At 36.5% G+C, this 27,969-nt stretch overlaps 1 protein-coding gene and 1 long non-coding RNA gene across 3 annotated transcripts in view; one reads left to right on the top strand and one right to left on the bottom strand.

Moving 5' to 3' along the window:
* The window catches only part of OTOGL (otogelin like), a 129,561-nt gene that overhangs the window by 46,938 nt on the left and 54,654 nt on the right, over nucleotides 1-27,969 (top strand). Inside the window, exons 21-28 of one of the 2 annotated variants that reach the window (XM_035721849.1) lie at nucleotides 474-548; nucleotides 2,920-2,972; nucleotides 4,535-4,697; nucleotides 8,914-9,021; nucleotides 9,775-9,913; nucleotides 19,381-19,515; nucleotides 25,163-25,312; nucleotides 27,673-27,792. In XM_035721849.1, the coding sequence (XP_035577742.1) occupies nucleotides 474-548; nucleotides 2,920-2,972; nucleotides 4,535-4,697; nucleotides 8,914-9,021; nucleotides 9,775-9,913; nucleotides 19,381-19,515; nucleotides 25,163-25,312; nucleotides 27,673-27,792 (943 nt within the window). The remainder of the gene's footprint in view (nucleotides 1-473; nucleotides 549-2,919; nucleotides 2,973-4,534; nucleotides 4,698-8,913; nucleotides 9,022-9,774; nucleotides 9,914-19,380; nucleotides 19,516-25,162; nucleotides 25,313-27,672; nucleotides 27,793-27,969) is intronic. The other variant, XM_035721850.1, reaches the window with a different exon arrangement.
* Nucleotides 63-20,388, bottom strand: LOC113922797. The gene is made up of 3 exons (XR_003520069.1): nucleotides 20,284-20,388; nucleotides 967-1,059; nucleotides 63-354 (listed from the first exon to the last, which is right to left on the bottom strand). It is a non-coding gene; the product is annotated as an uncharacterized LOC113922797 (long non-coding RNA).

Here is a 27,969-nt window from a genome sequence, read left to right as displayed (position 1 = left end):
CCTGTTTTTACCACATCGAAATTAATAACAAGGTTTATGTTTCACTGTCATGGGAGGAATTTCGGTAGCAGGATTGTCTGTCAGCACTCCGAACGTCCTCAAATCTCGCAGGAGATGAAGACTTTTGTCTCACAAGTAGGGCGAGATGATATATCGATTATATTTCTCTGAAGTGCATTCAGGGACTTTTTTGTGACCAAAACAACACAGTCTGCACTGCGCCTAACATGATACAGCATCTGTATGTAGAAAGCACGATCTGAAGCCACACGATAGTCCCCGGGTAAATGGTTCCTGCCATTCGTATAACAGGACTGCATGCAGACAATGAATAGTGTCATCTTTAGTGTGCGCCTGAAAATTACCAACACAGAGCAGAAGGTCTGCTTGAATTTTAGTGGTTTTAAAAAATTTACATCCTATTTTATTAACCTGACCCCCTCCCCCCTCTTTTTTCTTTTTCTTTTTTATAGATTTCACTGCCGGTGTCATTATAGGGGCAGCGTTTATCAACCAGGGGAACTCATCCCAACACCGTCGGGCTTATGGTAGACTTCACTGATGGGGCTTGTACTTGACAACATGTACTAATAGAATTTTTTAATCCAAACTGCAAATTTAAATATGACTTCTGTAATTTAAAATGTACAGATAACCCTTATGTGGCCTTTTCAACCGTATATATATATGTATATACATATATATATATATTACATTTCAGCATTGAATGCCTAAGTCTTGTACTTGTAACTGCAGAAAACAGTTATGAATTAAAGTGTCATGTAGCGAAATGGAAGCCCTTTGATGAATTTGGTTCTCAGGCAGAAATACTGCAAGTTACTGAGGGGTTTTAGTTGGACTGAAGGGCGTGTATCACACGCTGAAGTCAGTGAGCCCCCTTCCTGGCGACATCGATCCTAGCGAGATAGCACTTATTCATAGGATAACACTCTTTCCTGTCCTAACCTGTTTGTTAAAAGTGCAGACACATCCGTGCAGCAGTCTGCACTGATCTTCATCCAACTCTGAATCTCCTCCTTTCAGTTGTACCATAGGAACCTGCAGATAATAATAGACAGTGGATAATAGTAGCAATAATGATAATAATGATATCTAACCATCGCTGTGCATGTCCTGCAGTCCCGGTACCCATCTAAGGGTTTGATATCTATTATTCACTCACCACTGTAACCCTAAGAGATAGACCCTGTGGCTCTTGTCCCTGTTTACAGGTGAGGAAAATGAGGCCCTGGCAGTTAAGCAACTTGGTAATGAAGCTGATTTTCAATTCTAGGAAACCTAGCTCTGCAGCACTTGCCTTAATGCCTACCTTGTTCTGCAGCTTATTTTTTATTTATGGCAGAATTCTGTTTATGTTCAATTTCTCTTTATTGTCGTCTCTATCTGCCCCCCTTCTACTCCTCCATCAAGACACCAAGGCAACCGGCTCTTGAATCTTTCTCTAGTAGGTTGGACTACTAGCCGGTTTCCCAAGCTGGAAATTTAGGTCATTTTGGACTTTTTCTTCTGGCTCCACACTACCAGCCAGGAAACCCCCAACCACAGTGGACTTTGCTTTCTAGATGTAGGTGAAATTCATTCCTTCAGTCCCATCACTACTCCCTAGCCATGTCTCTCACTGTCTCTTTTCTGGCCCTTTCTAACCTGGTTTTCTTGCCTCTAGTCTTGTCCCCTTCCATTCTACTTAGGTGTCATATCTCTCTAGAATTTAACACAATTGGATTTATTTAAGTAAACTTGGCAAAAACAAAGGAACCATCCCACTTCAATAAGGAAAAAAAATTCTATTAGTGTAGCGACCTCCTGTACCATTCTTCTCAAAAAGCCTATGTCCCAGGGAGAGTATGGTATGGAAAACCTGGATCTGGGCCCTAAGACCCGACTGTCTCGGTTCCTCTCTGCCATGCACAGTGTAAGCGAATCATATCTCTGGGTGTCAGCTCAGTGTTACATGATGCATAAGCATGCATTGCATGCTAGTCAGCTTCTTCGTCTGGGCTCCAATGTAGTACACACGATCTGGTCCAAAGCTGAAGTAAACACCGTTTATGCAGGAGTTGTTGAAAACTGGTGTGTTGTTTCCTATCTTGATTTCTCTTTTTAATGGAGATATAATTAAATGATATCTTCTTAAGGGATTTTCAAGATTAATCTTGCTTGATTTGGTTTGCCTTATGCCCTGAATTTAGATCCTAATTTGCAAGGAAAATGTGACTCCATTCTATCCTCAACACTGCAGCCAGAATGAGTTTTCTAGACTTGGAACCAACCTTATTACCCCTCCGTTTCAGGTCTCCAGGATAAAGTCTTAGCATCTTAATGGAGTTGGCCTTGGCCTTTTTGTCATCTGCATCTCCTGTCACTTCTTGCATTGTATTTTGTCACACAGAACACTGCTTTGTACCACATCTCTCCTGAGTGTTATAGCCTTCCTGCTTTATCCATTTCATCACCTCCATCAATTCTTTAAGACCATCCAGACTTTACCTTCTTTGAGTGTGTTGATGTCGGTTGCCAAGAGATTTTAAGACATTTTTCTGTGCTTTACTTTTATATCCTAAACATATTTCTCTGTTGCATATGTCACACTGCATAAATTATTTATTTGTATGTCTTCCTTTCTTACTAGTATAGGCACATGGGTGAAGACTATGAATTTTGGGTTTTGTATCCCCTATGCCTATTGCAGTGCCCCACACATGGGTGTTTGATTATATTGAACTGAAATTGCTCTTTTCAAAATGGACGTAAGCCAATAACTTATTTGTAAAAAATTATGTGGCAAAAAATAACATTTGTATATGTACCCAATCAATTCTTGCACAATAGATTGTTTCTGAAATACAGAAAAAAACTGAGGTGCGGCTTCTAAATTAACTATTTGTTTACCTCTACTAGCCAGTGTTCAAATGGGACCGTGAAATGTGATGAACCAGCAACGCCCTCTACTGGTAAGATCAAGATAGATGTTTTCCTTAAAGAGAATGCAGCTCTAATAGTGTTCCCATTTTTCTGGAAGTCATAAATCCATCACAGCCCTCCTTGCTAAGGTGCATGAATATAGCCTTGGGAATGTTCCTCAACATGGTGCTCCAGTGCTTCCTTAGTTTTTTCACATTGATAATTATAATATTTGTAGGACATCCTGGGTGACCTGACAAGGCTGCTGAGGGGCAGTGCTGATCAACCCAGGGATGCTGCCTACATGCTGCCCTCCCCAGAACGACCTCAGGTGAACCTTAGGCTCATGTATCCAGGCATCTGTTGAAACCAGCTTGTGGACCAGCAGCTGGGAAACTACTCTAGACCAGGACTTCTCAGATTTAATCATCTGAGAAGTATACGCAATCATCTGGGGGCCTTGGTAAAACATTAATTCTGATCCAGCAGGTCAGGGGTGATGACCGAGATTCTACATTTCTGCTGCCACTGCCACTGGTTCTTGGACTCTAGGACCAGCAGCCATCAATTAAACATGGCTTGCAAGATGATGTCTACTGCCATCTCTCTTTAGAATGTTATTTTGCACTTGCATATCATTCCTAAAAGTCCTATATATTAGAGTACCCTACATATGATTTATTTTCATCATAGAAAAGCCTCAAGTTTTTAGTCACGGTGCAGAAATTCTAGACAAATAACAAACAACACTGCTTTCATTGATTTTAATGGACAGAAAGAGTATAGGCTGATAAAACAGAGCTATTGCTTTGTTATTTATTTGCATGGTCTTGTATATATTATTATAAATTCATTTTGATTTATATGTCCTGGATTTGCTTTATCTGAGAACTATCTAGGCTTCTTTACAGGCTGTGTTCATGGACCACACACATATTCAGTAGCAAGGGGACCATCCTTGCCCTGCCCTATTTTGCTTCAGGGCGGCTTCGAGTTAAAGAGGGGAAAATCCAGGTGGCCAGATTTCTCACAGAGGAATCCCCAAGATTTGATCCCATTGGCCCCAAGAAGGGAATTTATTTAATCCTTCTGAGCCCAGAGCTTTCTGGAAGACTATGGAGCCCCTGCCTATAATTATGTCTCCTTTTGCACTTCTACACTCTAGTGAGGACTGATGTAAATAATGACTCAGAGGTAGAGATCCGAACCTATCATGTGTTCATTGTAAACACATGGCTTTGTAAGAGGGTAAGTATGCTATCTTACCAGCCCTCAAGAAATTGAAAGTCTATGTTTGGATTAATCAAAACACCCTGTTTCTTGACCTCAGAAAATTATATAATAGTTGTTTAGTTATTGCTTTGTGGAGGGCAGGTAAGGTTTTCCAACTCCAAATAGGTTTTTGAAATGTAGGAAACATTAGAAAATCTTTCAAGAGAAGGTTTGTACGTTCCTCAGCCAAACATTGCAGACTCAGAGCATCAGCTAGTAATAATTGGTAAGATATTCTAGGGCAGATTCTGCTTTGATAACAAATGCCTGTCAGGATGATTATCTGTTTATGGAACAAATACTAAGTTAAGTGTATTTTATCTACGCCTTTTCCCTGAAGTTCATGCCTGTCCCGAAGGAAAAGTGTATTTTGACTGCAGATTTCCTGACTCTGAATTACCAGCTGGTGGTGTAAATTGTGAGACTACATGTGCAAACCTGGCCATGAACTTCACTTGTGCCCCATCCTCACCCTGTATAAGTGGCTGTGTTTGTGCTGCAGGGTAAGTCTCCTTGTTTTTTGTTTTTGTTTTTCTTAAATATTCAGGATTTGATAGAAAATGACAGAGAATGCAAGAGCTCTTAAAAACATTATTTACAGAAATAGCTAAAACTGTTCTGACTGTGGTTAACTTTGAGTTGGTAACTAGAAGTCTGTTGTAATTATTTTGCTATATTCATGTAACATATCCCATGTTATATTTGAAATATAGCGTATGATGTATAACACACATGTTATATGTACAATATTATTAAAGTAGTACAATGAATTGAAGAGAGAACTCATTTTAGGATGGACTTGCCATTTATCTCCTGGCTTAACTGCAATTTTGGGCAAGTGATAGTGAGCCAGTATCCACTTAAAACACTTCAAGTACATATCTTTTGTATATTCTGTTGTGTTGTTACTGTTGTTGAGGTTAAGTTGTAGTGATGCCAACTGCTTTATTTTTTTACTTTTACTTTTTTAAGATTCTATTTGTTTATTTAGCATGAGTGGGAGGAGGGGTAGAGTGAGAGGGACAGAAAGAATCTTAAGCAGACTCTAGGCTGAGCATGGAGCCTGATGCAGGGCTCAATCCCACAACCCTGAGATCATGACCTGAGCTGAAACCGAGAGTCAGATGTTTAACCAACTGAGCCACCCAGGCATCCCGCCAACTGCTTTACTTAATGGATGTTCCAAAAAATGGTGTGTTGAGGCTACATAGGACAGTGGGTAATGGTGGGTAACAGTGGGAACTCTAGCTTCAAACACACCAGAGTTCAAATCCCAGCTCTGCTGATGTTAGCTGAGTGATTTTTCTGCAAGTTTCTTTTAAGCCTGTTAGGTTTGTGAGATATGGGGTGTGTGTGTGTGTGTGTGTGTGTGTGCGCGCGTGTGTGTGTGTACTCAATAAATATGAATCACTATCTTATGGCAGAATAATCTACTCCTATTTTTGTAAATTTCCTTTAATAGCAGGAATGCCTTGTACATGGGAAAGTTAAATACAGACTCTGGTGGCTATTCGCTTTCCTGCAGGCACATTACCTCTGGCCTCACGGGCCCTCCCTCTTCTGGTAATGAATGGAGGCAGTGCACAGCAAGAGGCCACCTGAGGCAAACAGGTCACCCATTCTTCCTTGGTGAACATATTCACACAGGGGGATTCCTGGGCTCAGGTCATCTAAGCCATGAGTGAAGAAGAGAGAGGTTTTGTAGTCTGTTTCTTAAGAGAGTTGGCATTTGTCTAAATGGTCCCCATCTGGAACCAAGAGCCAAATGATTGGGACTCTACCAATCTCTTTAGAAAGGGAGGAGGTTGAAAGAACAAGGGCCCATGCGTGGGAGAATAAAGGTAGGTAGAAATCAGGCCCTAGAGCAGATGAGTGAGGGAGATGTTTTAGTAAAAAGGACAAGGGTAATATAACGTTTATTATGGTAAAATAATTGAAGCGTATAACATTGCTTGATTTATTTTGATTATGACTCAAGGGCTCATGGCTGATTAGATAAAGCTGCATCCTAATTTTGTTTCATAGGCTTGCAGTTGATTTTTTTTTTTTTTTTAAGAATATCTAGTTACTGTCACCTTTGACTTTTAGTTCAACAATGATTTATTTATTTTCTGGTCTAATTTCATTACAAAAACTAAAGAAATTTTCTCCCACCTTCTCTTATTGTATTGAAGTAAATATAGTTGGAATTAACTAAGAGGCGTCTGACTGATTTGAAAATAATTTTATTATGGAGAACTTTCTGTTATAAAGTTGTTCATGGTGATATGATTTGGATTGTCTTCCATATGACCTTGGCTGGCGTATTTTAGGACAATAAGCCTAGTATCACCTGTTTTATGGGGCTCCTCAGAGTGACAGCAGTTCATTGAGTATGAAAGATCCTCATTCCTCAGTTTAGAAATCACTGTTGGAGTGCCTGGGTGGTTCATTTGGTTGAGTGTCAAACTCTTGGTTTTAGCTTAGGTCATGATCTCAAGGGTGTGGGACTGAGCCCCTCTCCGGGCTCTAGCTCAGTGGGGATTTTGCTTGAGTTTCTCTCCTTCTCCCTCTGCCCCTCCCCCTCCTCAAATAAATAAATCTTTTTTAAAAAAGGAATCACTATGGGTTAAAGAAGTGGGAAGTAATATAGTGAAAAGAGTCATATAGAAATGGTTCAAATATGGGCTCTTCTTATTAGCTGAAGTACCTCAGGGCAAGTGACTTAACCACTTGGAATCTCACCTTCCTCTTTTTAAAATGTATCTACAAATGTCTATTTCATGGGGATCGAGTATGTGCCGTGCACTAGTTATATGGTGCCAATGTTTGGGCCACTGTGTTAAGCTACAGAGGGGGGGCACTACTAAAACACATTTATAAGATAACAACGGAATCTTCCTATGGGATTGTCACTAGGATTAGGTGAGTTAGTGCTGTATTTAAAGTGCTTAGAATAGTGGCTGGACCATAGGAAGCACTCAAAAGAATTAGTTTTTGCTGTTGTTTTTATTTTCTCTGTGAGACATTTAGTGAAGTACTTGCAGTTCATTGTGATGAACCCTCCAGTAAAGGTTTTTACACATTTCTATGTATAGGGAGTGTGGAACATAAAAGATTGCATTAAACTGAGCCTTAAATGGCGAGAAGCTTTTCAGGCAGAGCTGGGGAGGAGAAGGGTTTTCCAGGCAGAGGAGAAATGGCGATGCCCAGGGAAAGTGGAGAGAGGTTTGGGAGGTGTGAGCTGAGAAAATGCAGACTCTAAGACTCTGTTGTCTGAAAAGGAAGAAATCTAAATGAGATAATGCAGCATTTATATAGATAGGTTCATTTGGTCACCTTTACTCAACAATTGAGTGTCTGCTATATGCTAGACATTGGGGCACAATGATCAAGATATTCATGGTCTTCCTGAGTGGAGCTTGAGGTCTAATGGACAACATGTACATTAAATAAGAAATTACAGTGCTATGCTAGAGGAACTGTGAGCGGGAAAGCAGAGAAGGAAACATATGGGATCATTTCTGTTCGAGAGAAGAGGAAAGAATCCAGGATGCCTGACTTCTATGTTAATTTTGATAGTATTTAATTATAACATTTTAAAGCAAATTCAGAAAAAAACTTCATATACTTTGTCTATTTTTAGTAGCTGCCTGTTTTTATTTTATCATTATTTTAAATTATTATATTAGTTATATTATTATAACTTAAATTTTATTTATTAGTAGTATTTTATTATTGTTTATGAAATAAATTCTTGAGAAAAGATTTTAAACATATCGAAATATTTATGTATATATTTATATCAAGGGTATTGGAATATGTATCATATATCATATGTATTTATTTAATCTTCATATCAAAATATTTTGAAAATATACTAAAGGTAATTCTCCTTTGAAATTATGGTATTTAATTTTTATATTCATATTCATATATTCATTATTTTTTAATATTTTATTTATTTATTTGAGAGAGAGCAGGGTGAAGGGCAGAGGGAGAAGCAGACTCCCCGCTGAGCAGGGAGCCAGACGCAGAACTCGATCCTGTGACTCCAGGATCATGACCTGAGCCGAAAACAGATGCTTAACCGACTGAGCCACACAGGCGCCCCTTAAGATACTTTTTTATGGGATAATCTTTCAAGAAGGAAATAACATGTCAAAGGACACTAACATTTAAAATATGTTAATAATAATAAAGAATGTGAAACACTTGATATAATGGCTTTTTATTCAAAGCACATCTTAACTAAATTCTCAGGATTTTAAATTTATGCCCATACATAAGGAGCTTTTGATTATTCTCCCTGTTCCACAACAGAAAATATTATCATTTCATAATTTACTCTTTTATTGAAAAATTGTTAAGCCCCACAGATTTTTTTCTTTTAAGTAGCAAATATTGAAAAAGAGGGGCCTCACTTATTCTTTAAATGTTGTTTTCAGAATAGCTCACTGTACCCAGAAATTTAAGCTTCTGTTTCTCTTTTACTGTGCTAAGTGATAACAAAAAGTGATAAAATATTGCGTCTGATCCCTTGCCTGGCATTTCATTTACTCCTGTGATAGGCAAGGTACAGTGTGAAAAAGAGGGAGCCAAAGATGAGGTCCACCCCTCCACAGGTCCGAGAGAACATGCCTGTGGCGGCTGTCGTAAATATAGGCGACGTTGACTATGACAAGATTACTGATTCTTAAAAAACTGAAGCTAAATAGTATTTACTTTTTCATTTGGAAGAATGGCTGAGCACAAAGGAAAGTGTTATGTTCCCGAAAGCTGTCCGTGTATTTGGAAAGATTGGGAGTACCTCTCGGGAGAAGTGATTGCTACACCATGTTATACCTGGTAATGAGATCCATTTATTTCACAAAAGTTTTCCTAAGCAATTGTATTAGTTTTGATCATCTTGTAGTTACTTAATGTGACTGACTTCAGCAAAAAACAAATCAAGCCTGAGTTAATAAGATTTTCAAGGCATTCAGGAGTTGGTGGAGAGCTATTACCTACAGGGGAATCATACCATTATTTTGGGGCATATTTGTTTAGCCCAGAAAAAAAACAAAACTGTGAAATGTGAAAGCTTGAAAATTTAATAAGAAAAAATATCTCAAGTTTATAAGAAATTAATAAATGCTCCAAAGAGAAGATCACATTTAATACAAGGTCTTCTGTTTGGAAATAAGCCAAAACAATGCCATAAAACAAAATTGAAATATAATTTCTTTAAAATGTGGGAAAAAATTCCAAACTCATGAAAAATGTCCATCTAGTATATGTAAACTGATCCAAATATAGGAGACAGTTTTTTGCTCCCATCAGGGTTATATTCAATTTTTTATTCTGTCATCTGTTTTCAGATGACCCTAGTACTATTTTCTAGGCTTGGTTGTGGTATCTGATAATATATTTAAGCAAGGTGATAAATATAGGCCTAATTTGTCAGTGTAATAAATGTTATAGAACCAATTGTCAATATGACTAAGGGCTCTTGGCTCAGTGAATGTTCTTGAATACAAACCTTACAATGTTTTTACCGCTTGCAAAACACTAATTAGAGCCAAATGTCTCAGAGAGATAACTGGTGTTATTTTTGGCTAGTGTTTGTCGTCGAGGGATGTTCAATTGTACCTACTATCCATGCCCGGCTATGTGTACAATATATGGGGACCGGCATTATCATTCTTTTGACGGACTGGAATATGACTATATCAGTGATTGCCAGGTATTTTTGATAAAGGTATGTCACGATTAAATACTTTTATTTGTACTTGTGTAAAGACTTAATGTAAAAAACAAGTATGCTGATACATGACATATAAATCCATATGTCATTAATAAAACCTACAAAAGTGATAGCAATTTTGAACATTTCATTGACTCATTCTTAAGTTTTATCATTTATAGGTGATGAGCTAATTCTTAAATTTTCTATGCTTCTGTTTTCTCATTTGTAAAATGGGGATAATAATTGTACCTGTCTCTGGGGGTAGTCTTTAGGATTAAACAAGATAAAAATATGTAGGGGCACCTGGGTGGCTCAGTCGTTAAGCGTCTGCCTTCGGCTCAGGTCATGATCCCAGGGTCCTGGGATCGAGCCCCGCATCTGGCTCCCTGCTCCACGGGAAGCCTGCTTCTCCCTCTCCCACTCCCCCTGCTTGTGTTCCCTCTCTCGCTGTGTCTCTCTCTGTCAAATAAATAAATAAAATCTTTAATAAAAAAAGATAAAAATATGTAAAGCTCTTAGATAGTGCTTGATATATAGTAAGTGTTCAATAAATGCCAACCATTTTTATTTTTATGAGCTTAGTTTGGTGAATACAAATATAAGACATTAAACCATGCGTTGGACGATATGTATTGTTTATGGTTATAAGCAATAAAGAGACATTATTCTTAATTCTAGACATGTTATCTTGATGATATACTACAGTAAACCCTGGGCTTAGTATACCTGATAAACTCCTTAAAATTTCTCATATGTTTAATGCGTTTGGGTTTTCTTTATTCCTAAATTTTATTTAGACATCACTAATCCCAGAATTAAATTTCTAAATGTAAAATGCAAGCTTCAGAAAAAAGTTGTACGAGAGTGAACAAAATAACATCTTTTCTTCCAGCAAGGTAACCTGTGATTATCTTGAATGCATGTCTTATTTCTGGGTAATGCTTTTATGTTATTAGAGGTATGTGTGTGATTCTATTCTTTTAAGCATATATCAACAAAGTAGACACAGTCTTATTTTGTATTAGTTCTAGTAAATAAAAAACAAATGGTAAAATCCATTGTGTTCCAAACTTAAACAATTCCTGCTTATGTTTTAAACCATTGACTTTCCCATTTGGTACTATTCTCAGCCTCCATTATGAACAATTTTAAGTTTCTTAAAGAATAAATCCAAATTTGTCCAAGAAAATTCTGAAGTTGAGAAGATTGGGATCATGCCTTACAGTTATTTTTCCCTCCCCATGTCATTTTGCAAAATGCTGAGCATTTGGTGAAATCTTACCAACTACTTATTTGAGCTGTATGCTCTGCCTGGCTTTTCCTTAACCCCTCATTTGTCTTCACAGTGGAGAAATCATAGTGTTTACCAGTCTATTTTAAAACAAGGATTGTGCAGAAAGCATTTCAAGTAGAATATTTGTCTCATCTCTGATTCTTGGTAAAATGAAAGTATGTGCTTGTATTTGACGCTGAATGATTATAGCAGCCTTTCTAAAAATTATTTATTTCTTTATTTATTGGTGCTTCACTGTAACAGTATCATTCCATTTAGCAGGCAAGAGCCATTAAAGTTTGGCTTTTAGACTTTTAAAACCTGACTCCTATCATCACTTTAATTTGTTACTATATCCTTCTGTTAAAAGTCAGTATCTCATGTTCAATTTCAAATTTTAATAAGATATGCCTGTCTGTGTATGAGAAGGCATGTCACAGGAAATACTTCCAATCTTTTAGTAAGCAATGAAATTTAGATCCTTAATTTACTATCTGGATTAAGATCTGTCATTAGGGTTCATGTAGTAAGATTAAGATATGAAGAATATTAAAAGTCTAAATTTTCAGTTTCTAGAATTGTATGTGTCTTTTTCTTTCTGCCAAAGCAGAAAAATTCTTCCTTTTTGTACTTTAACAATGTTCTTTAAAAAAGAAAGTGTTTACAAAAGATAGACTTCTGAATGTGACTTTCAGGGATTTCAATTTGTAATTAAAAAGAAGAAAAACTACTATTAATAATTAGAATTATACTGGAGAATTATTTACTATATTATAATGGACATTTTTATGAAAATTAGTAAAACCAGTACCAGGCCACAAAATAATTAGGAAAGTTTGATCAACATATACTTGATAAGCCAATATGTTATTTGATCATGGAGCAGATAATTACTTCATGTCAAAGATGAGTTAGTGATTAACAATGCAACCTAATTTTCATGGTTTTGAAATCTTTTCATGCCAGATAGTAAATTTCTCAATGCTTGGGTTTTTTTTTTTTTCCTGCTTCAATTTTTCTTCAGTAATTTTTTTGTTTGGTTTGGTTTGGTTTTAGTTTTGGTTTCTTTGCTTACTCCACCTGCCTAGCCTTCACATGGCAGAGACTTCTCTTGGGGAAAGAATCAGCATTTCCTTTGAGAAGGATAGAATTGCTACCAGCCCATTCATTTACTTGCTACTTTTTCAGGGACAGGAAAAATTTCTGTGAAGTACAGATTTAATTCTTTCTTCCTTGTCAAACAGCTCTTTTTCCTCCTGCCTTGATTACAAATTCTAGGTTTTATTTTTGTTATTTGTGACACTGGTAACATTTATTTCTTTGGGCCTTCTGGTGGATCTAGTAAACTAGTAACTCTAGTAACCTCAAATGGAGAGACATATTTATGTCTCTCCATTTGCCAATTGGACTTCTAAAAATTAACACTTATTCAACTTTATTTTATAAGTAACTTGACCTTCACATTTAAAGAGATATGAAAGTTCTTTTTTTTTTTTTTTTAATCTCTGGATTGTGGAGTTTTCAATGTAATCTAGTTTAAGTACAAAGTAAGTACTTACCATATCTTTGTTGAAACTTGTCAACCTTTAAAAATTCAAGTTCTCTGCTATTTTATTCATTTTGGAGGCTGTCTACCCTTTACTGTGAATCGCATATGGAATATATAACACATTGTTTTTTAAGTTGGTTGAAGCAAATTTAAGACAAAGGTATAATTGTATATCCAGAGGTAAAACTTGTTTAACAGTGAAAAGAGATGAGAAAGAAAGGCTTCTAATTTCACACTCTCCATTATTTGTCCCATTAATGTTTCTGGTGTGCCTTCTATGTGTCGGGCCCTACACTGAGGAGTGCAAGTATGATGACCAGCAAAAATAGAGATGGGCCTTGCCTCTGAACCTGAGACTGGTGTGTGGTGGGGGGGTTGGTTATTAATCACCTAATCACAAAACTCATAAAATTTCAACTGCAAAAGTCAGTGATGACCTGAATGCATAATCTAATTAAACTATTAAAAGTTTATCTTCTTTTTTCCTTTGATGTAACTTGTGCTTTGTAATTTTACTGCCTCTGCTGGTCCCTTGTCTCTGATCACTCCTCAATATCTTCTTTTTTTTTTTTAAGATTTTATTTATTTATTTATTTGAGAGAGAGAGAATGAGAGATAGAGAGCACGAGAGGGAAGAGGGTCAGTGGGAGAAGCAGACTCCCTGTTGACCAAGGAGCCCGATGTGGGACTCGATCCCAGGACTCCAGGATCATGACCTGAGCCAAAGGCAGTCGCTTAACCAACTGAGCCACCCAGGTGCCCACTCCTCAATATCTTCTGATGGCTCCTTTCTTCAGGAGTTTCTTAAGACATAGGGCTCACAGGTTCCATATTACCATGTCTGTTTCCTCTGCAAAACTCTAATTAAGGAACAAACTGAGATCCTAAAAACATTACAGAGTTGATATATATTTCTTTAAAAAATGATAAATACTCATCTTTCACTTACTTTCCCTTCCTCTGGCCATCCTAACAGTGACTGGAAAAGTTATTCCTTATTAAAAAGATCTTTTGATGTTTTTGACTGACTTCCGGTTCAGCAAAGTCTGATTGTCTCCAATCTTTATTTCCAGTTTGGTTCCAAAGAAGAAAAACTACTCTAAAAGTATCTTAAAGTTACAGAATCAGGAGATAGGCAGCCAATTTAAAATTTTCTCCAAATAGTAATCATTTGCATGTATTTACCATCTCTAAGCCAATCATTTTTATTCCCTGAAATGAGATTCTTAGTATGGTTTGTCTTCTAGGTGCAGTTTTTATTTATATTGTTTGTCTGACAACCATGCTGAGGACAAAGGGGTCAGAGGCAGAAAGATGACAACTTAGACCTTTACTGATAGTTAGTATAATATACCTTGTCTATATTACAATGGATATTTTCAACGCACATCAGTTTTTTATAGTTTCCTAACATTTTTATATCAGGAAAATCAGAAATATTTATAATTAAATTAAACTATATGATAAAAATATAAAGAAAATTCCCCTTCAATTCTGATACAGTAATGTCTCCAAAGCTAAAATGGAAGTGAAAAATATTTTAATTTTAGAGCGCCTGGGTGGCTCAGTCATTAAGTGTCTGCCTTCGGCTCAGGTCATGGTCCCAGGGTCCTGGGATTGAGCCCCACATTGGGCTCCCTGCTCAGCGGGAAGCCTGCTTCTCCCTCTCCCACTCCCCCTGCTTGTGTTCCCTCTCTCGCTGTGTCTCTGTCAAATAAATAAATTCTTAAAAAATTATTAAAAATATATTAATTTATTTAATTTTTAAAATTATATGAACGAAACTTTATAGACAGCTCTGGTGTATTTTTTAATCTATTTCAGTAGGAAGATGAAAATCTTGGAGTTTATGGAATTAATTCTGTGCCTTTTTTTTGGAGAAGAGAGGGAGTATGAGTGGGGTTGGGGGGTGGGCCGGAAGGAGGAGAGAGAATCTTAAGCAAACTCCATGCCCAGCATGGAGCCCCATTCAGGGCTCGATTTCATGACCCTAAGATCATGACCTGAGCCTAAATCAAGAGTTGGATACTTAACTGACTGAGCCACCCAGGCACAGGCGACCCTGTCAGGGTCTTTTCAAAAAATTAGTGTTTAATTAATTTTCTACTTTATCCATGTAACCTAATTCTTAAATATTGTATTCTTGTTGGATATTTCAAGCAAGATGATTGTGATATTTTATCCATAAGATTGACCTCCATTATTAATCTTAGATGTTAAGGTTCAATATTTACTTTGCACTGTAATAGTTTACCTACTTAGATAATTTGCCCTCTATTTTAAAAACTTCTAAAACATTCAGTAGCACAATAATAGCATAGGCTTTCCAGTAATTATTTTTATACCTTTCTCTATTTTTCTCTTCTTTCTTCTTTCTTTCTTTCTTCTTTCTTTCTCTCTTTCTCTTTCTTTCTTTCGTTCTTTCTTTCTTTCTTTCTTTCTTTCTTTCTTTCTTTCTTTCTTTCTCTTTCTTTCTTTCTTTCTTTCCTTCCTTCCTTCCTTCCTTCCTTCCTTCCTTCCTTCCTTCCTTCCTTCTTTCTTTCTTTCATATTTAAATTTACACTCTATGCTAGGAGATGTTAAGGGTACAGTTATTAAGACATTAGCTTCACCCTCAGTTGTTTGATATTTGGGGGAGTCATTAATAAACAAGAAGCTAGCAGACTGGGATAAATGAAAGCTCTCTTGTGGGAATGTAACTAATTTTGACTAGAGAAAGAGCAAGCAGGAAATTTCATGGAAGAGGGAGGAATTGATACCAGAGTATTTCACCCCAGTATAACCCACTTCTTCAGTGTATTTTCAGGTAGATTTTCTTGGTAATGAAGCACCTCAAGGTGATTTTCTTCTCATGGCATCCTGGTTAAGTGCCTGCTATTTCAGGGAACCAACAGTAGGGGGTCCTGTGGTAATGTCCATGCAAAACCCTAAGGGAAATACCATCCCAAGGAAATCTTGAACAAGACTGTACACCTCACAAAGGTGACAACTGAAGGATGGTTTTGCCTCCCAGGCAGCAGGAGTTCATGGATGCTCTGTTGTCATTCATGCAACTGGGACAATCTCTGTGTGACTGCTCTACTCTCTTCTTTCTCAGGCTTGCTTGTATAACTCTCTTTTCTCTAACTTTTATCTTTGCATCAGTTCAGTCATTGTTTCTGCTTCCTTATATTTTAAGCTTGCTCTCATCTGTTCAACACCCCTCTACCTTCTATCCTCTTTCTGTCTATTCACCCTCAAATTTTACTACAAAAAAACTTAAAAAAAACCCCATCATTTTCTGGTTCAAGCATGAGAGATAATCTAACAGGCTAGAGTTCTTTCTTTTCATGCTTACATTAAACTCTGTTGGCCTGAGTTGGCACCATGACCATATCAGGGCTAGCCCAGTGGCTTGGCTGTGTCCCAGCCACTGTGGGAAGGGTGGCAAGATCACCCCTTCCGTGTCATTGTGTGAGGAAAGTGAGTTCTCAAGGAGAAAAATCTGAACCCCTCAAACAATCTCTTAAGAAGCCACAGTTACCAGAAGGTCATTTTGATGCACTAGAAGATTCTAATTTAGAGAAAGTACCATTGACAAAATTTCCAGATTATGTTAATCCTGTTACCAAAGAAAAAGGTGGACCTAGAAGCCCAGAACCTACTCAATATGAAGATTGGAAATGAAAAGGACATGTATTGATTTTTAAGCCACACATTATTAACTTCATAACATGTTTCATGACAGCTATCAAATATAGAGATAAAATGTGGTGGCGTGAAAACATTTATGGTCTTTATATCCACCAAACATTAATGAAAAAACCTGAAGACTTCCAAAAACTCATGTAGCAGCAATGGAAATGCATCATTCAGATCTCCTCTTGTGGGAAGCAGAGTTGACTGAGAACTCCAGCTGTTGCCCCATTGGATCCCCCACTGTGTTCCTGCTGAAGCCACACTTCCCCTCAGCTGTTCTTAGCCAATGAATGAGTATGGTGGGGCTGCAGAAAATGAGTATGCTGGCCCACTCCCCTGATGGGTGACATTGGGTCAAGGACTCCCCATGAGCTTCCCCAGAATTTTCTTGTTACTGTGCTGCTGTTAGAAACTCTTCCTACCCAGTCTTCGTTTTTGCTCTTTCCCCCTCACAGGTGTCAGACTCTGCCTACTTTGCCCCTTTATAATTCAAAACATCTCCTCAATAAATCTCTTTCACATTTAAAAAAAATAGAACAGAACTCTGTTGGCCCATTGGTGAATGTACTGCTTTGGGACATGAAACATGGCTTCCTGAGGCTACTGTATTAGCAGGAACTTTGTGTGGGATACTTACCCTTAAAAGGGGTAGTGGCTATGACAGGTGCTTAGATTGAATGACATTTGAGTAAAATAATATTCTACCTTGAGAAGTGCTGACATTTTGTTTTGGAATCACTTGGGAGAATATTTTCTATAAATGTTTCCAGTACCTCAGAATAAAGGGTTTGAGGAATCCATGTGGTACACTGATGTTGACATTTTCCCTCTAGCTTTATAATCATTACTTATTATGCTGATTAGCAACTCTGTAGCATTATCTCCAAACCTAATATTAACTTGAAATATATTAGAAATGAAAATTATAGAAACTTGACTCTTAGGAATTGATATTGTTTCAAGTTGCTGTCAGCAATAACATGATATTACAAGGCAGACTATACAATATAGAATATTTTGTGGCATTTCTGAGTTTAATATAAAGACTAATCTAACACTGAGGAACTTTAATTAATAATAATAGAAATGTAATGGCAATAAAAAGCCTTTCAGCTGGCTTTTCACATCCCTTAATCTAAATGTTTTCTCAAGAGGAAGAACAAAACAAAACCCTGAATTATATATATTTTTTCTTCTTTGAAAATTGTTCATAAAGGCAGAAAATGTGGCATGATTTCTTTGAGTAGTACAATGCCATATTCATCTTAACGACCTTTATTATTCTCCTTTTCAAAATTTGGGCAATGCTTTGCAAAAGGATTGTTTAAGAAGCAAAAGCTTTCAGTTCCTATGAAGGAAGGAGGGAAAAGTGGGTCACAGAAGGATGCATTAATTACTTTGTCAACACCATTCATTGAAAACCTATCCTCTTGGCACTATGCTATAGTAATTATTTATAAGACAGAAAGAATTTGGCCAAACCAAAAGAAGTATTGAGCTAGTGTTCATATTGCTGATGATATGAAAAAACTAAGTATAGAGAATTTATACCTGTATGATTTGCAGATATTTAAGGACTTTTTCACTTTGAAAATAAACACTGACCCATATATCTAAAAATGAAAAGAATTCAGGAAATGTGTGTGGGCCTTTGAAAATTGGACATAGAGTTCAAAGAGAAATGCCATGTTCTTTCTGGTGAAATCCCCACCTTTCACAAGTTAGCAAGAGCCCTCTTAGAGCAGTGTGGCTTTTAATTTTTGGAGGGATAAGGACCACTTTAAAATCTGATGAAAACCATGGACTTTCTTCTTAGAAAAATCATCAAAAAACAACATTTTACAATGAATTTTCAGGGTCTGTAGAGCCACAGAAGCCCACCCAGGAAACTGATACCAAAAAAGAAACCCTGATTCTAGAGAATGTGTTCTTAGTGGATGCAGCTGGGAGTGGCTGAAGGAAGGTAGAGGTGAGGTGGGAGGTGAAGGAGTCCGATTGAGAGTATACAGGGCTAAATCGAAGAACTCCCTTCAACTTACAATTGACTTTTCACCTCAATCATTGCTAGACCCTCCCTAATTTCTCTACAAATAGCATAATAAAAAAAAATTAGGGTTTTGAACTCTGTCTCTGCTCTTATTTAACTAAGTGACTTTGGACAACCAGTTAATCCTACTTAACTTCACTTCCTGATCTGTCAAGTGGAGATAATAACTTAAAAATTATCTTAAGAATTAAATATCATATTGGGCGCCTGGGTGGCTCAGTTGGTTAAGCGACTGCCTTCGGCTCAGGTCATGATCCTGGAGTCCCGGGATCGAGTCCCACATCGGCTCCCTGCTCAGCAGGGAGTCTGCTTCTCCCTCTGACCCTCTTCCCTCTCATGCTGTCTCTCATTCTCTCTCTCTCAAATAAATAAATAAAATCTTTAAAAAAAAGAATTAAATATCATATGTAATGTTCAATGGAAGCCCTCAAATGATACGCATTATTGTATTTACTAACACTACCAAAGTTTTGTATCTATTTCAAATTTAACCTGTAGGCAGATAATTGTTTAGCCAGAAAATTTTTAAAAATATAACAAAAGATGTCGCCTAAAATGAAAATATTTCTTTTAAAATTCCCCTAAGTGACATGCCTTGGGTATTTGTTGAAAAGAAATTGGTTGATAAATTGGAGCTATAATAATAAAATAGAAAAAAAGTTTTGTTAGAACAAAATTTTAACAAAAGATATTGAAGATAAATATTTTGATATTGAACTATTTTGGTATATTTTTATAAAATTTTTACATTATTAGATCAGAATGATTTTTATTTTAGAGATAAGCTGTATTTTATTTAATTTTTTGAGATAAGCTGTATTTTAATTTCAATACAATCCATTGTTAGTCTTCTTTAAGGTTTGTTAATAAAATATAACCAACAATTACATATAATATATACTTGTATTAATGCATTATTTTTGACATTTCAGAGTGCAGATGATTCAGATATATCTGTCATTGCCCAAAACAAGAAATGCTTTGACAACGATATTGTTTGTTCCAAAAGTGTTTTGATATCAGTTGGGGATACTGAAATTTACCTGAATGATATTCCTTACAAACAGGTTAGTAAATTATTTCTTTTAGGATCATTTTAACTTCTCCTAATACTGAAAACAAAATAGAAACAATTCAGGGTAGTTTTTCTGCAAGTGGTTACTAGATTTAGATTTTCTCTGTTTTTTTATGTGGCTTCAGTAAATCATACGTGACTTGTCTCTTTTGCTTATTTATTTTTTTAAGGATTTTATTTATTTGAGAGAGAGAGAGAGAAAGAGAGCGTGAGAAAGAGCACCAGTTGGGGGGGGAGGGGCAGAGGGAGAGGGAGAAGCAGTATCACCACAGAGAAGGGAGCCCGATGCGGGGCTTGATCCAAGGACCCCAGGATCCTGATGAGCCAAAGGCAGACGCTTAACAGACTGAGTCACCCAGGCGCCCCAGTCTCTTTTGTTAATAGTCTGCTTCTCCGTATTCCAATTCTTTCCTCTTTTCTTCAAACCCATGGTCACCATTCTGGCCCTAGCAACCATCACCAGTTATCTGGAGGACAGCACCAACTTCCGCACTAGGCGCTTAGCTTCCCAAATTAGTTCCTCTCCTCTTACCTTGCCATCCTGCAGCCAGGGTGGCTTTTTTTCTAAAATAGGGATCTAATCTCCCATCAGTCTAGTGCTTCAAAACTTTCAGATGACTTCCCAGTTCTCTGATAAGACCTTACCAGTCTGACCATTGTCACCTCTCCTGCCTCACGTCTCCTCACTTTCTGCTCCGAACGCATGTTCCAGAAGTTGGACCTTTCATTAGTTCTTCAGACGGTCTATTCTTTCTCTCACCTCTGTTTCTTCATGAATGTCATTGCTCCTGCCTGGATCTGCATTTTCTTTAACTTATTCTTCTGTGATAGGTCTCATCTTAACTCCTTCATACCTTCAAGCACCCTGTTAGGACATATAGCACACATTAGTGAAATTACTTGTGTGGTTGTCTGCTTCTCCCATTTGTTTACAAATTCTATGAGAAGCGGGACCACTGTCTCCTTTATTCCTGTACTCTTGGAGCCTGCCCACTTTGAAAGCATGACTACATTTCATTCATTCATTCGTCTACTATCTACCAAAATCTCTATTAATTATTGGGACTGAAACAGTGAAAAGACACTGTGCTTGCCTTTAGGGAATTATACTCAGGGGAGGGAGCTATTCAAATAAACAAGAATGCGCATGGAATGTGTTATAGTAGGAGTGTGTATAGGACAGTATGGGAATCGCTGAGAAGAAACCAGCCTTGGATGTTTAGGGTAGTTGTTAAGGGTGTAGACTTTGGAGTCAGTCGGTACTCACCTAGAACCCCTGTTCTATCTCTTGCTGGTTGTGTCACTTTGGGCAATTTCCTTCACCTCTTCAAGCTGCAGCTTTCCCAGTTGTAAATTTGGGATGATTATAGAATCTACTTCTTAGGTTCATATGATGATTAAATGAGATAATGGATTTCAAGAAATGACTTTCTTCCTCTACTTCACTCTCCTTATATTTTGAAGGCTCAGAAGATATGCTTTGGATTAAATGATTAGAACTGAGTCTTAAAGGATGAGCAGGTATTAGCCAGGTGAAGAGAAAGCGTAGAAAGGCAATCAATATAGAAGAATGGTCATGTTGAAAGGAACCGAGTTGAAAGATAAAATGGCTTGTTTGGAGAACTGCAAGTGATTTAGTTTGGTTGAAGTATGTGGGGATAGTGGAGGGAGGGTGTGGCAAAGAGATTCAGTGGGGAGTATCCAGACTGACTCTAAAGCAGGGAGCATGGGAACAAGGGCAGTAGATAGGAGGCTGGTTCCAGACCATGGACGCTCTTCAATGGTGTAAGATATTTGAACTTATTTTACAAGTAAAAAAGTTTTAGAATAGTGTTTCTCACAGTTTGGTCTATAAATGTGTATTAAAATCATCTGGACTCGGGCGCCTGGGTGGCTCAGTTGTTTGGGCGACTGCCTTCGGCTCAGGTCATGATCCTGGAGTCCCTGGATTGAGTCCCGCATCGGGCTCCCTGCTCAGCGGGGAGTCTGCTTCTCCCTCTGACCCTCCCCCCTCTCATGTGCTCTCTCTCTCTCATTCTATCTCTCTCTCAAATAAATAAATAAAATCTTTAAAAAAAATCATCTGGACTATCTACTCTAAAAGCTGGTTCCTGGGCCTCCCCTCATAATTAGAATGGCTGAGGTTGAGAATGAAGATCAGTATTTTTTTTTAAAGATTTTATTTATGAATTTGAGAGCTAAGTGAGAAAGAGAGAGAGAGCTGGGGGAGGGGCAGAGGCAGAGGTAGAAGCAGACTCCCTGCTAAGTAGGGAGCACGATGCAGGGCTTGATCCCAGGACCCTGAAATCATGATCTGAACCGGAGGCAGATGCTTAACTGACTGAGACACCCAGGTGCCCCTGAAGATCAGTATTTTTTTTTAATGGTACCCCCCGATTCTTCTGCACACTAAACCTTGAGAATCAGGGCTGTAGATCACAGCTTCTATTTCAATCAGAAATATTGAGACCAACCAGGCAGCAATCGAGCTTTTGGCAAAACAGAGTTTCTATGTGATGTTGACATCTTTTGAAAGTAATCACTGCAGTTTGGCATAGCCAGCAGCTGGATATTCATTTATAGGTGAAGGTTCTAAGACCAAGAATATGTTTTTTTTTTTTTTTAAGAAAAAAACTGAAGAGAAAATAGTAAATGCTCTTGTAGAAACAATTTGACACATTTTTGAAGTGGTAATTACAGTTCAGTGTAACTTTCAACTTCCAATGTTCACCTGTATGCAGGTGTCGATGAATCTCCGTATCAGTTGTGAAGTATGAAGTAAGATAAAGGAAAGTCATAAAAATAGTGTGACCCTAACAAATCCCCTGCTAATATTTTTTCTTGAACATCAGAAGTGAAAATAAGTACCACTATTTTTGGCAGATGGATTGCTCATCGAGGGGAAGAAAAAAAAACTGTTATTCTTTCAATAAACACACAATTTTGTTTTGTCAAACATGTAAGATATAAATGTTTTATGAATTTATTTAAGTTGCACTTTAAATGTTTTCATTCTCCACATTTGTAACTTTTCTTTCTAACATCAGTCAGGTTTGTTGAAAGTGCTATAATTCTCATCTGAAGTGGAGGTCTTGATTTTGGGCAATTCACAACACCCTCCCTTTTCTAATGGAAAGCAGCATCTTTACTTCCTAATCTGAAAAGAAAGGAGCACACTATCCCTTTTTGACCAAAGAGAACTGTTTCTTGTGGTAAACTTCCCTGTTTAGTAAAAATGAAGGATTTTTACCTCTACGGGCAAATAGAAAAGATACCTTTTACATCAGGATAATGGATGCAACAACAACCTGAAAGAAGTCTAATGATAAACTGCCTGCCTTATCCAAAAATTATTTTTAAGTTCTAAAGATATGTCAATCAGTCCAAGGGAACTTTAATAGGAAAATACATGAAAAAGTTTTTTATGGATTGAAAGGAGCTATACAAATATTCCGCTTACTTGCTTTAATTCTTGCTGATCAGGCTGGAAGTGAGACCTGTGAATAGGCCATGGCAGGAAGGTTTTTTTAAAAATATATAAATCACACCTTGATCTAGAAGCTGAGGCTACTGCTATAAACTTGACAAAGTACATCTTTCAAGGAGCTAACATTCCTTAGGAGAAGACAGATTATAAAGCCAAAGACAAATCATATAATAGAAAGGTAGTAAAAAATATAATCAAAATGATAAAAATAGGTTCTATGGCAGAGAGTGACTTGGGGGCAGGGCAGGCTACACATTGTATGGGCCTAATGAAGAATGAAAATGTGATGCCCCTTGTTCAAACAGGATTTTTTTTTCTCCCTTTGTTTTGCTGTCTCTTTTGACCTATCATGGGGTGTGTGTGTGTGTGTGTGTGTGTGTGTGTGTGTGTGTGTTTCTTTATTATTTAAGACCTTGCTCACACAGGAACAAGGATACTCCCAGGTTGAGTGCAGACCCACACAGGCACCCAGGGCCTTGCCCCATAACTCCAAGTTGGCACTTGGGAGTAGAAGGAAAAGAAGTTAAGTAGAATCCATTAACCATATATATGTTTACACAGTATATACTATTACTTATAATATGCTGAGTCCTTGTAAGTTTGACCTTGGTCTAGAAGACTGAAAACTCTTTGTGGATATGACTAAGTTTATTTACCTTGCGCTAAGGAATGTTTCTAAAATAATATTCCCAAACTATGATTTTGTTATTGTATAATCAAAGGATTGTATATCCCCTTCACAATTTTTATTTTGCTTCTGGCTAAATTTGCTTTAGGTACTCTGATTTAACCATGTATTTTTAAAGTTATTATATGAGTTAATTACAATGTCAGATTTAATGTAATCTTTTATGGGGTATAGCCCCTGCTCATAAGGAACACTGCATATTTGTTCTTTAGGCTAAAGGTACTCTTAATTTTCCCAACAGCTTCCATCTCTAGTTTCTCTTTAATGTTATTATTTATAGCACACAGATTATTTTCCTTTAATATAAACATGGTCTCTGACTTTCCTATTCAAAAGCTCTTATTGAATGCATTTTGCACATAGAATAGCAGCCCTTGATTGTATGGATAACTTTGCTGCAAAAAGGTCTCTGATTATGCTTGCCATGGAATCCATGGTCTAGCCCTTTGGTGCTCTCCTTAGTCCTGGACAAATTTTGAATTTTCTTGCCTCTAAGTCTCTATTCAAGTTACTACTTTTGCTTGGGATGATTTCTTCTCCATTCTCATTTCCAGCTCTGTACACCTTCCTATGTATGGCCTCTTACAGATCCATTCATATCCCACTCCTTGCAAGAAAACTTTCCAAGTCCCTTTAATGGAAATTCATCTCCCCATTCTCTCTCTCTCCCGATATAGATAGATATAGATATAAATATAGGTACAGTTATAGATGGATAAAGATAGATAGATCTATTTATCTATCTATAGATCTACCTATCTACCTGTATATACATACATATACAGAGAAAGAGGACACACACACTCCGTGTTTCTGTTTTTCAGTTATGCAGGTAACATCATATATTTTTATTTATTTTATTTTATTTTATTTTTTTAAAGATTTTATTTATTTATTTGAGAGAGAGAGAGAGAATGAGAGATAGAAAGCACGAGAGGGAAGAGGGTCAGAGGGAGAAGCAGACTCCCTGCTGAGCAGGGAGCCCGATGTGGGACTCGATCCCGGGACTCCAGGATCATGACCTGAGCCGAAGGCAGTCACTTAACCAACTGAGCCACCCAGGCGCCCTCAACATCATATATTTTTAGTACTTAACCATATTATTCATCATCAGCATAGAATTTCTGAGGCAGCGGGTATATCACCTTACCCTTAATGTACTGTATGTCTATGCTTTTGTTTATGCTCTTTTCTAAAGCAGAAATACTTTTGCTTATTTATCCATATTGAGCCCATCTATCATATTGTGTCTCATTACCAATTTATATATTTCCTATTTTATGCATTTGTTTTGTCTTTTACTACAGAATTTGGAAAAGACAGAGCCAAGCAAAAATACTAGTACATAGATACTTATTGGTGGGTTAAGTTTTGGATTATAATTAATGTTTAAACTTTGGTTAACGAACAAGGAATTCATTTTTTTTTCTTTCCTTCTTCTTTTTCTTTTTTTTTTTTTTAAAGAAACAATCAGGTTTTTTTCTGGAAAATAAACCTACATACCAGCTTTGGAAGGCAGGGTACTACATAGCAGTATACTTTCCAGAGAATGATATCACTATTCTTTGGGATAGAAAGACAACCATTCATATCAAAGTTGGACCCCAGTGGAAGGTAGGTCAACCTATTTGGTAGGCCAATCCAAGTGAGATGTAAGAAATGAAGTTACATTTACCTTTAGATGTTTTATGGAAATAAAATAATTGATATTTTCTTTAAGAAACAAGTTATATTATCAGAATTACTAACTCATAACCCAGTGAAGAAAACTCTTACCAATGAGAGTACAGTGTTGTGTACAGTTCTTTTTGACTTTAACCTTAGAGTAACCAGTTTTCCAAAGTTACTTAGGTCAGCTTCTTTCTTCCCATCCCTTTCAGCATGGTTATATGATAAGTTTGTCATACAGTTAGATTCATTTATTACCTTCTGCATTCCATCTTTTCCTCCACATTCTGGATTTTTTTAAGTTTGAACATAGTACATTTATTAAAAAAAGTTATGGTCTAGAGTTCTATGGATTTTAACAAATGTGTGGAGTTGTCTATCTACCACCAGAGTTCTATATAGAACTATAGAACAGACCTCTCAGCTCCCCGATTTCTCCCATGTTGCCCCTTTACTGTCAACTCCTACTGATCTATTTTTCATCTCTATAGTTTTGCCTTTATGCAGCCTGTTGAGTCTGGCTTCTTTGACTTGGCAAAATACATTTAAGATTCACCCATACTGCTGAATGAATTAATAGTTTGTTCCTTTATACTGTTGAGTAGTATTCCATTGTATGGATGTACTAGTTTGTTTTATTTATTCATGGTTGAAGATTCAATCTGGGCTGTTTAGAATTTTTGGCAATTTCTATTTTAAATTGTTTTAAATATTGTTTTCTGTTAAATATTGTATAAATATTAAGTGTGTTTATTTTTTTAAATCTTATTAAATATTTTAAATTTGTATATTGAAGTTTTTGAAATTATTAATATATTTTTAAAAATCCGGTTTATCTGAACTTGAAATTCAGCCTTATGGATATAATGTGTGGCAAGTTAGGGAAAAATCGGGATGGTAACAACATATTCTTATAAGACTGTGGAAAAGATACATATTCTTAAAGATTTTAATATGTTGTACATTTCAGATATGATTGTATATTGAAATCATTTTCTCTCAACCTCAAGCGAGATAAAGTCCATAAATCTATTACTAGGGGTTTGCTGGCTTCTTGCATTTCTTTGATGCAAGTGAAACAATTTAGTCATTGCCATACTTCTTCAACCATGTTTCTCTGCTATTCTTTATTATTTATCCTCTCTTTCCCTACTTTTTGGAAGTAAATGAACCAATTATTCCTCTACATCTCCCCTTTTACTGCTGCCTTAAATTGTTGGGTGACCAATGGAGGAAGTGGCCATTGTCTTTGGATAGTTATTGTGGCTTCTTAGAGTAGAGGCACTATGAGAAGCTGTGGTCATGACAGTTGCAATCCCAGAGTTATTGTCAGATTTGCTGGAGACTTGGGCAGCCTACCGCATCGGCTAAAGGCTGCATTCCATTCTGCAGTACATGAAGAGAGCATTCAGTTTGTTTAATTTCAATGTTTTAAGGTGGATTTCCGTTGTTTTAGGAAGATGATTCTTCTTTGTACTTTTGGGTTATCTTGCTCCCCTAAGAGTAAAGCCTTTCACATTATTTGAGAAAATGCAGTGGGTAAGGTTGACATGAATAATTCATCTGGCACTTTCAGTAACCATTTCATAACCTATAACAACCTTTATAAATGTGAAGTAAAATGTGGTTTCTATTTATTGTCTAATGGCGGCATGACACATGAATATTAAAGTTAACTTTTTCTTTAGAAGTTATGTTTTGAATGTTTTGGCTTTTCAAAGTATGACCTAGAGAAAAATTTATTATTTTTATTGTTTTAACATTTATAGTGTTACAAATTCTTCAGCATATCTGGAGGTGGATTTTTTCATCCTTAAAAATGTGTATGTATATGAATATATACAAAATATACTGTAGTGCCTATATTATACTTCTCCAAGTTACTTATATTATTGCTTGTATCAATGCTAAGACAATGGTAAGTGTGGATAGATAAAATTTGGAAGATGGTGAAACACTGTTAAGAACTTAAAATAACTGTTAAATATAATAGATATGAAAATATCTTGAAACATATTAACATGGTTGTGGAAATTCTTAAAATGTCTATTTTAAATCTTTAAAAATTTTTAGACAATGGTAAGTGTAGATAGATAAAATTTGGAAGATGGTGAAACACTGTTAAGAACTTAAAATAACTTAAATATAATTAAATAGATATGAAAATATCTTGAAACATTTACATGGTTGTGGAAATTCTTAAAATGTCTATTTTAAATCTCTAAAAATTTTTAGTGAATGAGACCTTAAATGTTGAAGTGAAAATAGAATATTTCATAATTCATGATAATTTTCTTTCACTTTAGAACAAACTATCAGGATTATGTGGAAACTTTGACAAATGTACTTCAAATGATATGACCACTTCCAATAACATAGAAGTGAGAAATGCCCAAGTATTTGGAGATAGTTGGGCATTAGGGCAGGTAAGTAGAATATATGTATTATAGAACTTAACAAATATTTTTTGGTATATTTATTCACTCAATCGTTTTATTCTTATAGGAAAATTTATTTAGATAATACTATTTTATGTCATATTTGTATAGTAATTCATAACTCAAATTACTTTCACATTTACCTTCTCCTGTAAAGCTTGTGAC

Source organism: Zalophus californianus, chromosome 9, assembly GCF_009762305.2.
Source record: "Zalophus californianus isolate mZalCal1 chromosome 9, mZalCal1.pri.v2, whole genome shotgun sequence".
Lineage (NCBI taxonomy): Eukaryota > Metazoa > Chordata > Mammalia > Carnivora > Otariidae > Zalophus > Zalophus californianus.
The sequence above is the reverse complement of the archived record's forward strand: the minus strand, read 5'-3'. Positions and strand labels throughout refer to the sequence as shown.